The sequence below is a fragment of the Antedon mediterranea genome, chromosome 7 (assembly GCF_964355755.1).
Source record: "Antedon mediterranea chromosome 7, ecAntMedi1.1, whole genome shotgun sequence".
NCBI classification, from domain to species: domain Eukaryota; kingdom Metazoa; phylum Echinodermata; class Crinoidea; order Comatulida; family Antedonidae; genus Antedon; species Antedon mediterranea.
This window is the reverse complement of record NC_092676.1, coordinates 27,220,645-27,235,850: the sequence shown is the minus strand read 5'-3', so window position 1 is coordinate 27,235,850 and position 15,206 is coordinate 27,220,645. Positions and strand designations below refer to the sequence as shown.

The following is a 15,206-nucleotide window of genomic DNA, read 5'->3' as shown; positions in this document are numbered from 1 at the left end:
CCTGCTGTGATGTCATAGCAGACATGTACGTATGCTCCTTGATATTGTTTTATCTACTGCTATATACAACGTGTAGGCCTATGCAATATATAATAGCAATAACAATCACTGTATAGTAATATATAAGGGTAAATTAACTAAATGTAAATACTTTACTTTCTATATAATTAAATAAATAAAGATCTATAAAGGCAAAAATATTCATAAAAATATAAACAAAAGTACTGTACGGTAGTACTGCTGAGTTCATCAAACTATTATTATTGATGCGTAAAACGGAAGTGCATATTAATGAGCGCGTGCGTGATCGGATGCGCGTATGCGTATAGAACGCAGCGTAACGGAAGTGCGTACTGGACGCGACTACTAGTAGTAATAAATAGTACGCATTAAACTAAACAGCTGTTGAAAGTATTGGCTTTTGAGGAAAAACCAATCAAAAACTGTCAATTATAATATTGTAATAATTTAAACATTGAAAAACATTGCATTATTCTATTTATGTTAATTTTATCGATGATTTTACAGAGAATAGAATAATTTAGGCACGTGAAATGATTTGTCTAAACTTGACTTAATTGTCACCCTTTATTTATCTCTGTTTGATTGCTTAATACTAAAGGAAGAAATACTCGCATGCTTACACATTAACTTCGATCTTATTGGAAATCAATTTCGAATTGAATTAAATAACTTGCTCGTCGATATTCTCTGTTATCATGACTTTCGATTTTTAAATAATAATACAAATGCCTGTCTGTGTAATTATAAATGTCATTTATTGAAATTTGGATAATATGTTTTGTAATAACAGTACTAATAATAAATAGTTGGTTATAACTAAAATTAAAGCGTTTTGCTTTGTGTGGATATTGCATTTTGAAAAACAGAGGAGGCAGAAAAAATGGAACAATAGCGAAATGATTGGTTGCTATGGGGATATTGTTTGAATGGATAGCGACGGTGATATAGAAATGAAAAATGGAATGCATATGGTTTTGTTAATCGGGGTGCTATTGTAAAATGTTACCACTGCCAAGAGAAAATACAAGGTGAATCTATTACAAGAAAACAAATATAGCAGTTTCGTTTTAGTAATCAAGTCTCAATCAAGGAAGGATATTCAAATTTGATGAACTGCTCTCAACCATGAAACGTTTTTCACGAGTGAGTTGTTTTCATTGTAGCTTTCTCATTCATAAACACATCTCAGTGGGTTTTCGGCAAGGGAACCGAAAAACTCAGTAGATACTCGTCGCTGATTGGACAATTCAGTATGCGTAATACCAGTAGCAAGTATTATTATGAAAATTGACAGATTTTGAGTCTGCGCACTGACCGATAATTTGTAATGCGCATGGCAATACAACGCGGCGGGTATGGTGATGGGACTCAAGGCAGCTGACTAAATAATAACATGGAAGAGAAGCTTTGGAAAAAAGGCAAGACAAGTACAATTCTCCCACTGTAAGTACAAAAAGCTATGCTGTAGGCTACAGAGAACGCGCGGTGACCTGAAATCAACCGCTTTATCATCCCCGAAGATCGTTCGCTTGTTTACTCCTTGGTTACAGAGTCGCACTGTACGGTAGGCCTGATGATCTCGAGCGATATCACAGCTCTCGATTCGATTAGTGAACCGTCTTCGGCCTTGCATCCTGATCACGTAGGCCTTTCAGGCCACCTTTCTTCCTCGGACATCTTTCTTTCTAATACCGATATTAAAACCCCAATTGGTTCTTATCCTGCATTATCTTCGTTTAGCACCATGTTGGAACCACCGGCTGATTTTCGATCCGATTACGGAATGACTTCCTTGTCCTCGTTTCAACCTATTTCAAGTGCATCAAGTTACACAACGTTAACCCCTCTGCAACCGTTGCCACCCATATCAACGGTGTCTGATAGATTTAGGCATGAGCCTAGCAACATCGGCAGCAGTTTTATGTTAAACCATTCTAGTAACTTACAAATGAACAATTATCATCAATATGATAAGCTTGGAGCCATGAACATGGGTATGAGTATGAGCATGGGTGGCGGAATGGCGCCCAATTCAATGTTAAACGGTTATACGCAAATGGGTACATACTGCTCCTCGCAAGACACGCGTTATGGTGTAAACGGGTATGAACAATACACAGGCAATCATTCTGTGCGTAATTTACAACCGCAATCGCAACGACCGTCCCTTCAAAGTCCAATGGTCATAAACGGTGTACATCACCTCGGTGGAACGCCTCCCGGTTTGGCGGTTAGTACACGTGAGAGGAACACTGGATCACGATCAAGTACGGGAAGCGATGGTGAAGAAATAAACACTAAGGAAGTTGCGCAGAGGGTTACAAGTGAACTAAAGCGATACAGCATACCACAAGCGGTTTTTGCTCAACGTGTGTTATGTCGGAGTCAGGGTACTTTGTCGGACTTGTTACGGAACCCAAAGCCATGGAGTAAGTTGAAGTCTGGTAGAGAGACCTTCAGGAGGATGTCCAAATGGTTGCAGGAACCCGAGTATCAACGAATGTCGGCACTGAGATTAGCAGGTAAGCACAAAAACTGTTTATATCTAGGCTATTGATATTATTAGGTCTTCTAATGTACGCCAATTCAATCACATAAAAGAGTATAAATATTACAATTGCGCTATATTTATGCAATTTTTGCTAAATTATTTATTTTACACATTTTTTCTCTCGTATCAACATTGATAAATTAGTCAGTCAAATTAAACTTATTATTATTGATTTACATACGCCAGTGAAATTTAAACGGCTCAATAACGGATGTTATTTTATTTCAATTGTACAGTCAGCTAAACTATAAATAATTGTTTTGAAAATATAGTGTACTGTAATAGGCACTATGATGCATTAGAGTAAAAAAAATTAAATAAAGAATTCACTATAAATTAAAAATTCTTCTTTCTGCATAAAAAAAAAATTTATTCTTAAATACCACTTAAATTATAATAATTTTCCTATTATACGAGGTGAGATAATTTTCCACCCCTTGTTACTTACAAATAACCAGCATTAAGGAGAATTTCTACTGCAAAAGTGTAACATTCAATTAATATGGGAAATTTCTAGTCATAAAATTAAACCTAAATGTTGCGTGATTGAAAATAAATTGTTTTTTAAGTTGCAGAGTTTGAGTCCTAGCTATAGTTATTCATAGACTTGACACCATCAAACATTAATATACGCAATAATTCAAAATTTTGAAGTATTCGTTTTAATATTCTGTCATTGATGGGCTAGTCTGATAATTTTTTTTCTCTTCTTTCTATGAGAACTCAAAGGGTTAGAGAGTCATCGTTTTGACTTTACTCTTTATTTGGTTAGGAATTGATTTTCCACCGTTGTGTGTTGGAATTACTGTCGAAAAAATCAATATGGTATTGGTAGTTAGTTAGCTTATTAAGATGTAACTATAAATTGTAGCGTATTTAACAGTTAAGTTGTAGGAGTTATCTTGTTTACATATATTTCCAAAATAATACATCTATCTACCAAGTTATAAGAATTATAATTATTAACTATTATTAATTATTAAAGAAATGATTACATGTGTAGTACAGCACCTCAATGTGATGACATTGAGAGACTGTAAGTTTACAAAAAAAATATTAGTCCTAACTATAATTCTTTTTAAAAAATAATATAGATCCTAGGCTATATCTTTTTAAAAAAGAAAAAAATATAATTATACTATTTAAAGTAAAATGTGTAGGCCCATGTGTTTAAGAATACCTGTTATATTTGGCAATTCAGTGTTATAATTATATGGTAAGCTATTGTTTAAGGAGGTAGTACCTGTACTTATAGTGTATAGTGTTTGACTAGTGCAAGTATTCATTGAATAGACCATGTTTTTGACACCTTTACAACACTTCCTCACATCTATTGTTAACTTTAATTCTTCACTATATATTTTGAACAAGCATGTAGAGTATTATTCTAGTCTTCCAACCATTTAAAAAACTACATATAAGGCCTACAGTAAGATATTTTAAAATAGGAATCATTATTTATAAATATTTTTTTCACGGAAACTTTTTAGACAAAGTAAAGTATTGATTTTTACTACATCCATAAAGTATATTACAACTATTATTAGTCTTTATTTTAAAATAGAAATGAAAAATAATTTTTCACTACTAGAGTATGTACTGTACATAATAAATTGGACGAATACAGACAAGATAGTGATATAATCTTTGTGTATTTTGGCATAACTAAATAAATCATAAGAATCATTATGATAAATATATTTAAATAGTATTATATATTCAAAAATTAAACCTTGATTATACACAGTATGCAAGTTTAACATAGATAACGCAGTTTTTATAGATATATTATTAATCAAAGGTAAACACAGTCCGACTATTCAAATCATTTTAACACCGTTTTTTTATTGCTTTTTGTTGCAATAATATACTCTATAATATCCTGTATTTTACCATTTTTTATTACAATAAATTGTTGTATCTTTGTAGTATTTTTAATATGCAATATTATAATTGCTTGAAATATTTTTATTTATTATTATAATATAATTATATAATGTTTTGTACCGCTGCTAAGATGTGCATTGAACTGGTGTCATACTAATATTTTGTATGTTAATCAGATGTTTTTAAAGTAATCAACTTGCCTGTTATTTTGGAATAAGTATAGTAATACAATTACAAATTCCTTACTCACAGAAGTATTATACAATAAAAACCCCATGTTTATTTTCATATTGGTACAAAAATTACCAAATAAGGAAACAAACATTAATGGTATATAAATTTTGGTGCAAAAATTTCTAAACAAAAATTCAAAAAACAATTCATGATATAAATTTTCATTTTAAAAGTTTTTTGGCTTAATTTTGTTTAAAATGTTCAATAACTGGTGTTTACTATAGTACCAGTTTCCTATTCAGTGTACAGCTAATGTAGTATGAGATTAATCTTGTTTAAAAACTCTAAGAAAACACATGTAAACAAAAACCATTCTCCCCCTCTCTGTTTTCAGAGCTGGTATCAAAGGACAGAAGCGGTGAGTAATTGTATTACATACAACTTTTGTGTTTACCTATCTTTGCTGACTTGCTCTCTTTATTATTACCAGCTTAAAGCTTATAGTAGTAAACCATTACTACAAGCTGTTCTGTCTGTATATTGTTGTAGTTTTTTATGTTTGTCTAAAAGATCTTTTGAATGAAGGAAATAATCATGATGATCGGGAATTTCCAGATTACTTGAATGAATTAACTCTCTTTGTATCAAACTTTGCTATCATAAAATGTAGATAAAACAAAAATATAATTGGAAACAAAGACAACTTTAAAACCGCTTTTAATAACCCAATATTCAGTATTATCTAGCATATTTGCAGCTGGCAAACAAAGTCATATTTTCCAAAAAATACATAGCAAACAAATATCGCATAATTTCACAAACTAAACAAATCATTCAAATTTTCTAGGAATTCGAAAATGTTTTGAACATCATGATTATTTTCTTTCATCAATTCATTCTTTGCTTGTTGTTGCATTTTGGTATTTAACCTTTGCATTATGACCTTTAACCTTTGCATTATGACCTTTATTTTATATTTCTTTCATTTGAATTGCAACACTTTTTTTGTTGAACTTTGTACTAATGTAACACAAATGTAACAATTACCTCAAACATTGCTAAGAAATACATGTTTTTGGCAAAAGTTTTAGGTTTTACCACACATTCAGTATCCTACATTATAAAGACTCAACAGCTTAATATTCAATCTGAAGGACTCACAGTCATGATGGTTCATGTATGCGTCATACAGTATATGCCAAGTTTTGTGAGAATGCTACTGTATAGGACTAAACCAGCCAAATGTTTTTTTCAAAATCCTTTCTTTTACATTGGTCGTTAGTACTGACTACTTAGAACGTAAAATTTATGTCCAAGACTAGCCAAATTCTATTTTGCTTATTAGAGCTGATATTAAAAGCCACGATAACTTTTTTTTATGATTAATAATACCACTTAAAAAGTTGAAAATGACAAGTTAACCACACAAATATTTATTTGAATATAAAAACTTAAAATAATAACAATTTCACTACTTCAATAAAAATGTTGCGGTAGTCACATACTGTAGAGTTTGACACTTTTCTAAATACAGTAAGTTATATACTATACTGTAGTTATTGTTTTGTTCACTCCGAGACCTATATTGTATATTAGGCTGCAGTTTCACACTAAAGTAATGTAAGCCTGCAATTATGTCTCCAATATGTACTAACAGTGCGAATGGGTTCGTCGATCTTGTATAAATTGTTGCAATATATTCACGATAATGAGATTGTTGAATACGGCTGGGTTCACCTTTTATTCACATACTAGTGTAGTTTAGAGTAACTAAACGATAAATAGCCAAGGTAAAAGCGTTACATTATTTAGCATAATTGTTTTAAGTCAACGCGCTAACATTAAGAAATGGTATGTTAAGAAATCGCTTTGAATTTCAATTCATGTACAAGGTTTATTTAATGATGATTATGAAAATATGTACAATTTATTCCTGAAAATATATCATAAAATAAAATTTTTTTTTGGTATCTATCCTAATCTATTATATATGCAGAATATCACCGGAATTGAAGAAAATGTTCATTAAAAAAATATGTAACATTTTCAAATTTATGCAGGAAATTAAAATAAATGTTTGAATTTTTTTTTAATGAATTTTAAGTTTTAGAGAGATCTAGAAAAATAACTTGCCACTCTTCATTATTGACTATGGTAATTATTAATTTTACGAAGTAAAACTTTAAATGGAGGAGGTCTATTTCTCCAGGACAATCATTTATTGCTCCTAAGTGAAAAATTCCGATTTTAATATTTAATAATTTTATGAACTATTTCAAATAATCTATGTTTCCTCATCTCTTTACAAATTTTATGCTTCATCTGAGAGAAGAAATATTTTGAACTTGAAGAGTTTTAGGCTACCAGAACAATATTTCCATGAAGTTATTTTATTTTGACTGAAAATTTGTTTTAAAAACATTATAAAAATTATATTTCAAAATGTATGAAATTAGTATTTTATTAATAGATTTCTGGTAATTAACAAGTATATTAAATCTGTAATCCAAATGAACAAAATCCAAAATATACATGATGTAACTTCCAAACATAAAAAATATCTTTAGGATACAACTTAAGAAATAATTTATTCACATTTGTATTTTTTCATCTTCGTCTATTTCCATTTTTGCTATTAATTAGTCATAAGCAGTTATGTGGTGTGCGGCGAGCTGTCTACTGCTAGGGAGTGTGAAGTTCGTGCATAATTTAAATATAGTCTTTAATACTAATTATTGCTTTAGAATCGCTAATTACTTACAGTTTGGCAGACATTTGGTATTTCTCTCTTTTTTTTGTTGTATTATAACCATCAAGCTATCATCTTAATACAAATCAATACGTTAACTTGGAAATCAATATTTTATCCATATATATCACTTGTCACATTGGGTTCATTGTCGGCATTACAATCCTTTCCTCTTTGATGGAATTCTTGACATTCTCATAATTCAGTAATCAATTTATAAACACTAGTACTCTACATATTTTCATTCATCATTTTTTTTCTGTAATAAAAGGAAATAATAGAAAAATTAACGTACAGTATTATGAAATTGATAATTTGTATTAAGTTATAAATTATTTGTAAAATTATTAAATAAAACTTATAAGAATTTATCAAAGAGATAATACAAAATTTAAAAAAATATATATATATATTTTTCTCATTTCATGATTTTATTATGGTGCTTTGTAGTAAAATGAATAATGTACGATATTCCAGGAGGTTGTGTTTCCACTTTTATTCATGGAATTTGCGAGTGTCAATTTACACCATTTGTGACTCGTTCATCGGCCTCATTCTTTTACTAATAAGCCTAAATTGACTACCATACTATGCCAACAAACTGTAAATACGTACAATTCTTTCAATTCGCTTCTGTCTTCTCCACCCCGCTCATGATTGAATTGAGTAGTCTTGTACTCAGAACTGTGTATTGCAAGCAAACTGCATTACTGCTGTTTAATTAAATTACCCAGCACAAGTACTGAGGATCTCATTACAGGCCTTGTGTGCTACAATGCGACTTTCTCTACACAAATAACGCTGACAGCTAAGCAAAAAATAGCATTATATGCTGTCTACTACAAAAATAATTAAAAATTACTGCTGAATTATTTTGCAGCAAAAATAGTTATATTTACAAAGTTGCCTTTTTCATCAGTTTGTATTTGTGATGATTTATTTACTATCTTTACAGAATAAATATTGTCTATTACAAGCAAATTATAAAATCAATAAAAATAATTTTATGGCAATTTTTTAATAGTAAATTTGCGATGTAAAATGAGGTTATCGTACGGGGGATTTTGTGCATTCAACAGCACTTTTCATGTCAAAAACGTGAGGAGCAATTATTTCAAGAAATTTAGCCTTTGGCAGAATGAATAATGCGAAAAGAGTCGTGCAATAAAGATGCCACAATTCTATGATGTCTTGCCGTTTACCCAATAAAAAATAAAGTGGCCACACTTAAATACTATATACTACAGTAATGATACCATGCCGCCGTTATAATGCCAAATAGGCATCAACATTACCATGAAATACTGTATTTTGTATGTGGATATGTGTGTAAAGAATTTCATTTGGCGAATTTTATAGATAGTATATAGTAACAAATTAATCATTTATTTCTTGACCATAACCTATTAATGAAAATATAATTTGATTTTTACTACAAAACATGACCTAAAAAAATTCATATAGCTGTATTAGGTTGTTATATTGTACCAAAATGATAATATAAGCACTTTTAAAAAAAAAGTAGGAATGACTGCAAAAATAAGAGTGTTTTTGTAAGATAATAAAAAAGGTAATTATAAGTCTTAGTCCCAAAGTGTTCAGAATTCTAAACATTTACTATAAAAATAAATTCTTGTTTTACTAAACTGTAAATTATCTTCAAACGAATTATGTAACTTTACCATATATCTAGTTATTTCTTTATGAAAAAAGAACAAAATAGTATTCATGTTACACTGGATCTCGTAGACGCCTATTGCATCTACGTATTTCAATATCTATGAAATCTGGGATGAGTTCCCTCGTCGGCTGTTCAAAGATCGCATCCAGTGTAACGCTATGACCAGAAGGCATGTCTCATGTTACGTACAGAAGTCCCCGATGGGTTTTTCCAACATTGGATCTTGTGCTAAAATATTACGCTGTCCCTCTTGCGATAATTTGCAGCACTTATAGAAAGCTGTGGCTGAATAAATGCCATGGTTTTAAATTACACTTTAATCTTTTTTAGTTGCGTTTGTGTGTTTTTCTTTGCTGATACTGTAGTAAAGTCTGTCAACTTACGAAAGTTTTTCCATTCAAACTATCCTTACATTGAAAAAACAATATTTATATACTTTTTATTAAACAATCAACAGTTAAAATTCTTTAAAGTTATTAATCAGTGATGTATTTTTAATTCTTAATGATATTGATTACATTTGCTGGTAGAATACAATTCTGACACATGCTAATCATTAATAAAATCACTAAATATTAAATACTGTATTTCTGATAATAAAGACTTTTTAACAAAAATATTTAGAATTTATCACGGTACATTTTTATTTATAGTACAGTATGCTAGTATTGGTAATTGTTACTAATTTACTAATAATTGGGCCCATATCAACAATTATTTTTTAATTAACATATTTAATTGATTTCTGAGTACACAATCTTACCGTTTCATTTAATTTAAACCGATAGAAAAACAAGATTGAAATTTCATTCAGTTAGTTTGGAGTTTATCAAATATTTGGCTGGCCTGGTCCCGGTTTTCCGATCGACTTGGCTTTAAATTTGAGTTGCGACAAATTCCTATTCCCTCGAGTCCATTAGGTCATGTGATCCATTAGTATGTATGCAAATGAAAAGCTGAATCAACAAAACCAAAGAAGTAAACTAATTAGACCGTAATTTTCGAACATACATAACTGCGACGACGCAAACTCTGTTCTACAATCAACGATGCACTTTCCGCAAAGAACATTTTAGAAAAAACAGTCGTTAAATTGGGACAAATAAACAATTAAACATTTTAACGGCTACTGAAATGACGAGTTTTCTATCCAATATTGAAGATTTTGTTAAAAATTAAATATTTTTATTAAAATAATTTTTACGTCTTGTTTGTTGATAGAAACATAGGCCTAATTTTAAGCAACACTTTACCTTTATGTTTTAAACAAAATAGAGTATTTCACTACTAACGCAAATGTTTCAAGTAGAACGCCAATTACAAGTAATGCTATAGTACTTGGTATAATAATCATTCATTTTAACATGTAATTGTATGTCGTTTCTTTACAAAGTTAGCGATAGGATAGAATAAAGGAAAGTGGCTTGCCCGTGGTAGTAGTAGTATATAACATGCCCGATAATAAAACAAATTTTAAATTAACTCACTCTAAATTACAGTAGTCACTTAAATAATACTTTCTCACTATGTTTTTCTAATATTATGTTAAGTAATTTAGTTACTATAGAGGAATGGTGATAAAAATATGTAATTGTGTTCTTTTGTACTAGCTATAGTAGTCAAGTTTTCATCGATACAGCATTTTGTTAGACCGAATGTAGACATTTTATACATTTTTTTAAGGGCCGTTTTCTATGCACTAATTGAGATAAGCATTTTCTATATTGTTCATAATGTAACCCTCCAAATATACAAGACATAACGTCCGATGAAGATAAATAAGACCGAGCACATGTGTAGATATAAAGGAGTGAGAATAAAACATCTAAAACCACTATACATATTTGAAGTGTGTATTTTCATTATTATTGAAGTCCGGAACATAACATAAAATATCAAGTATATATTATATGTTATAATAAGATCTTTGGTCTATGGATTCATATGACAATACAGTAATATCATAATGTAAATCGCATCATTTAGTTAGATCTATATCAGGTTCAAGATTATCTATATTTATTTCGGTAATAAAATATTATTAAGATAATATATTAAGAGGTAATGCTGTCTTCTGTGGCTATAATAATACATTATAAAGACAAGAATGATTAAGTACCATTTATGTTACAAGTATATTGTTATATTATTTAAGGCACATGTCTTCTTTTATTGTGTTATTTTAGGAGCACGTTCTATTGGGTTCAGCACTATTTTATAAGTCATCTTTTTTTGTTGTTAAAGCTTTTAATATCTCTTAGTTATTCAAAATAATGCAATATTTTGCTGTCTGTTTCGTAACACCACAAGGCCACCGAACACCGTGGGGTGTCAATTATTTTTTGTTCACCGAAGTGAAAAGTCATTTATGCTATTTCTGCACATCGGCTACAATACTAAGCCTGGGAAAATATGCATGTGTTCGAGTGCCCGTCAGCATTTCATATGCTTAAAGACAATACATGTTTTCGTGCGTAAGTAATTCATCTCTGAATCGTTGACGATTCTATCACCTGCTATGTAATGCGAATAAAAGCAGACCTATATTTGCCGGTTTGTTCATCTGCTTTGACCAGCACGGTTTGGCCATCAACATGTCAGTTTATGCCAAGCTGTCATCTGCGGTCAATCAGACCGGTAGAAAAATGACTTGCAATCCCCCATAGTGCAATGGTAGCACAACGTAACCGTTTATCAAAAAAATTACGATAATACAACCATCATCGGTCAAGTCCATCAACGTTAATTCATTGAAATCATGAGAAAGCATTTATTAGATAATTTATCAGTTGGAATATTACCAGCCCATGTTATAAAAATCTAACCAAATTGAGTGAAATTCTCCTCATATCCTGCCAACTTATGGGCTATCATTGTCTGCAATGTGATGCATTAATTCTATGTTCAGTGAAGCATGACGCTGTCTTTATGGTTTTTACTTTATTTGACCACAAAGGCTGTTTTTAACACTTGTACCTCGCGGTAAACAATAGGTAAAAGCGAGTATCATTATTGCTGGGGTTTCTGATGCATGCAGAGCGTTATTGTTCTAGACTAATATCTGTTACCGCCTGCTTTTGTCCAAAAGAGTGCGTTAATGACCATGATGACGATCGCGTGAAACAACTTGGTTGAAACAACTAACAAAATTAATTTATAATTTCAATATATCGTGATGAAACAGTTCGTAACCAACCAAGAAGAAATATAAAATTTGTCACCATGTCGCTATTCAGGATACCAGGAAAGTTCCTGTAATAGCGTGCTGTAATAACGTGCCGTAAGAGAGATTGACATTTTTTTCTGATAAGCAGAACTCATAGACTATCTCAACACCAATGATTTTTTTGTAATTTATATTTATGTAAAAAAATTAAATAATAAGAAAATGAAACCAAAATAGTAATACACGTATAATCCTAACACTTGCAAAAAATATGCAAAAAAATTCACTACTATCTATGGATTGACAATTTTTTTTAGCTTTTTGCTATGAACCGAAGCTTTTCAATTTGCCTACTGTTTTGAATAGGTCCCTGGTGTGTGATTGGAGATTTACGTGGGAATCGAGCATTTATTTAGTAAATTACTTCAACAGTGTTTCAACAATTAATTTCATTTCAATTACATCATCATGAAGTACGGGTTAACCTCGCTATCTACGAGTTACTTCTGGAATTGGAAATCGCTGAAATCAAATTTTTACAATGAATAAATCATTAATTTACAGTAATTATGAAAAAGAATTGTCTTGTGTAATGAGCCTCTAGGTAGGTGAGGTTTGGTTAAACTGAAACTAAATCCAGGTTATCTATTATTAGTATTTCACCAATATTAGGAAATGAAACTTATAATGCCGTCCTTATTTATTTATCTATTTAAAATTTAAACTTTAAAAAAAAAAGTTTGAATATAAATCTTTTTATTTTATCTAATCTATAATTTATTTAAAATAAATTAATTTTAATAAATTTCATAAATAATCAGTTATTATTAAATTCACTTCAATATTTCTTCAATAATTTTTTAATGTAAAAATAACTAGGTAAATTAAAAAACATATAGTCTGCCTATAAATCCTTGATGAATTAATAATGTATGGTTTAAAAATGTATTATGTACAACCTTCTGTGTACTCCTATTTTGGAAATTTCTTAATAAACACAAACAAATAGAGATTAATAGTGAACTACTATAATATCCCTATGAAATAGCCTATTATTTATTAGCTCTGGTAGTAAATATGTGTGTAGAACACAAATCTATGCAGACATACACACACACACACACCGGGATCAATACATTGATATAACACCGTGTTTATTAGTGATTTCGGAAATGTTGTTATTATCACAAGGAGGTCAGAATATCCACAACTGTCAATGAATTGATTTGGGAAAGCCCTTCTTAACTAGCTCGGCGGCGTTCGTTCGTCGGTTAATATCAACAAACTTTCCTTTTCACACAAAGAATTGATTCTTTTCCACAGCAGACGTGTCAAGACTATACAATTAAAATGTCTCAGTATAGATGTGTATGTCATTACACAGGTTAATCATTTAGTAATTTTTATTTGAATGGTCTAATTGCTAGGTGCCTGCATTTCTAGCATAAGTGTCTAAGTTCGAATCTTGTTTATGTCGATTTTTTTTTACTCACTAATATTTTTTTTTATCCTCAATGATCACACAATTTCCCCATTTAAAAAAATGTATTTCTGTTAAAATTTACATTTCTTTGTACAGTGTATGAATTAAGAACTTATAAATGAAAACTTTCTTTTTATAATTATACAAAATCTACAATTATTTTAATATAAAAGTATACATACATTTTTTATTATTAGAAAATTATTCTTACTATTTTATGAGCTTGATATTCTATAATTAATACAACTATCATTAGCAAGTTTAATTGTTTTAGCTTGTTCTTCTGTTTACTAAACTAGAAATTCACTTAAGGCCTTCAAATCTGTCTTCATCACCTTAATATTATTGGTTATTATCGTTTTCCTGTATATTTTATTTCATTGTAGTTTAGTCCTTATGGGCACTAACTTTGATAAATGACTTAAATCACTCATTACTTGTCTTTCGCATACTGAATACAAAATGCATTTTTTTTTTATTATTAAAGTGACTTTAGGATAATTACATTGCGTTTATAAATTTACAAAATATGTTATTATGGATCATTTTATCTGTTTATACATTTTGAAATTGCACTTTTTTACCCATCACAACATTTGTGTTAGCATATGGCTTTTAAAGTGAATTTTTTCTGACAGATTTTACTTAACAATTCATGTAAAAATATTCACGACTTGGCTGCCTAAGGCAATTGCAATTTTGTAAAATGTACAGTTATTTAGAGTGTATGATAAACGGAGTAATCAACTCTTAACTGCAGTTCTCCCTAGCTGACGGTTTTGATTTCAAATAAGTAAATTCCTGTCAATCATCCGCAACATTTGCATTAATTACCGTTACACCATTCCGCATCCACCTAGTTGAGGCTACGATTCAATCGCACGTTTTCTTAAGCTACTAGCGGCTTAATAGAATGATTATTGCTCTAATCAGCAGCAAGCCCAGGGGAGTAGGGGCTTCGCTGCCTGCAGCTGCTAATATCGCCAATGCTTTCCGCATCTTCACCAGGCCTAATGAATTTCTATCCTAATACAGTGTCTATGACTTATGAGTATAGTGTTCTGGTTCAAGTTCCCAATGTCAAGGATTCATTTTATTTTTTGGATGAATTGCCCGAAAACAAAAAAGCGTTTTAAAAAAGATTAAATTATATTTAGCCATGCTTTTCGAAAATTGACGCCATCGCCAACAACCAAATAGTCGTAAATTTATTCTGTGTCTAATTGAGGGAAATGAGTGTGACAGGGTACATGTGAACATATTGACTTGCTTGGGCTAGCCTTCGGGCTAGTAATCCGTTATCAACAAATACTGTGTAGCCTTCAATTTTAAGTATGTTAGGGGTACCTTTATTAGAGGTAAATTCTAATAATTGAGGTGGTTTTTTCCACTTCTAATTTACAGGAAACTGTATATTGATGAGAATGTTGTAAATATATTTATAAACATATATCATCTTTAATAAATTATTTAAAAAACCTTTTTATAAAA

The 15,206-nt window shown here is 30.4% G+C and overlaps 1 protein-coding gene across 4 annotated transcripts in view; it reads left to right on the top strand.

Annotated features, from left to right (window-relative positions):
- Positions 1–1,428: 1,428 nt before the first annotated feature.
- The window catches only part of LOC140055123 (hepatocyte nuclear factor 6-like), a 33,162-nt gene continuing 19,384 nt past the window's right edge, over positions 1,429–15,206 (top strand). For 3 of the 4 annotated variants that reach the window (XM_072100339.1, XM_072100338.1, XM_072100337.1), the window contains exons 1-2: positions 1,429–2,546; positions 5,031–5,054. In XM_072100339.1, coding sequence (XP_071956440.1) covers positions 1,598–2,546; positions 5,031–5,054 — 973 coding nt within the window. In that variant the 5' untranslated portion in view covers positions 1,429–1,597. The remainder of the gene's footprint in view (positions 2,547–5,030; positions 5,055–15,206) is intronic. The other variant, XM_072100341.1, reaches the window with a different exon arrangement.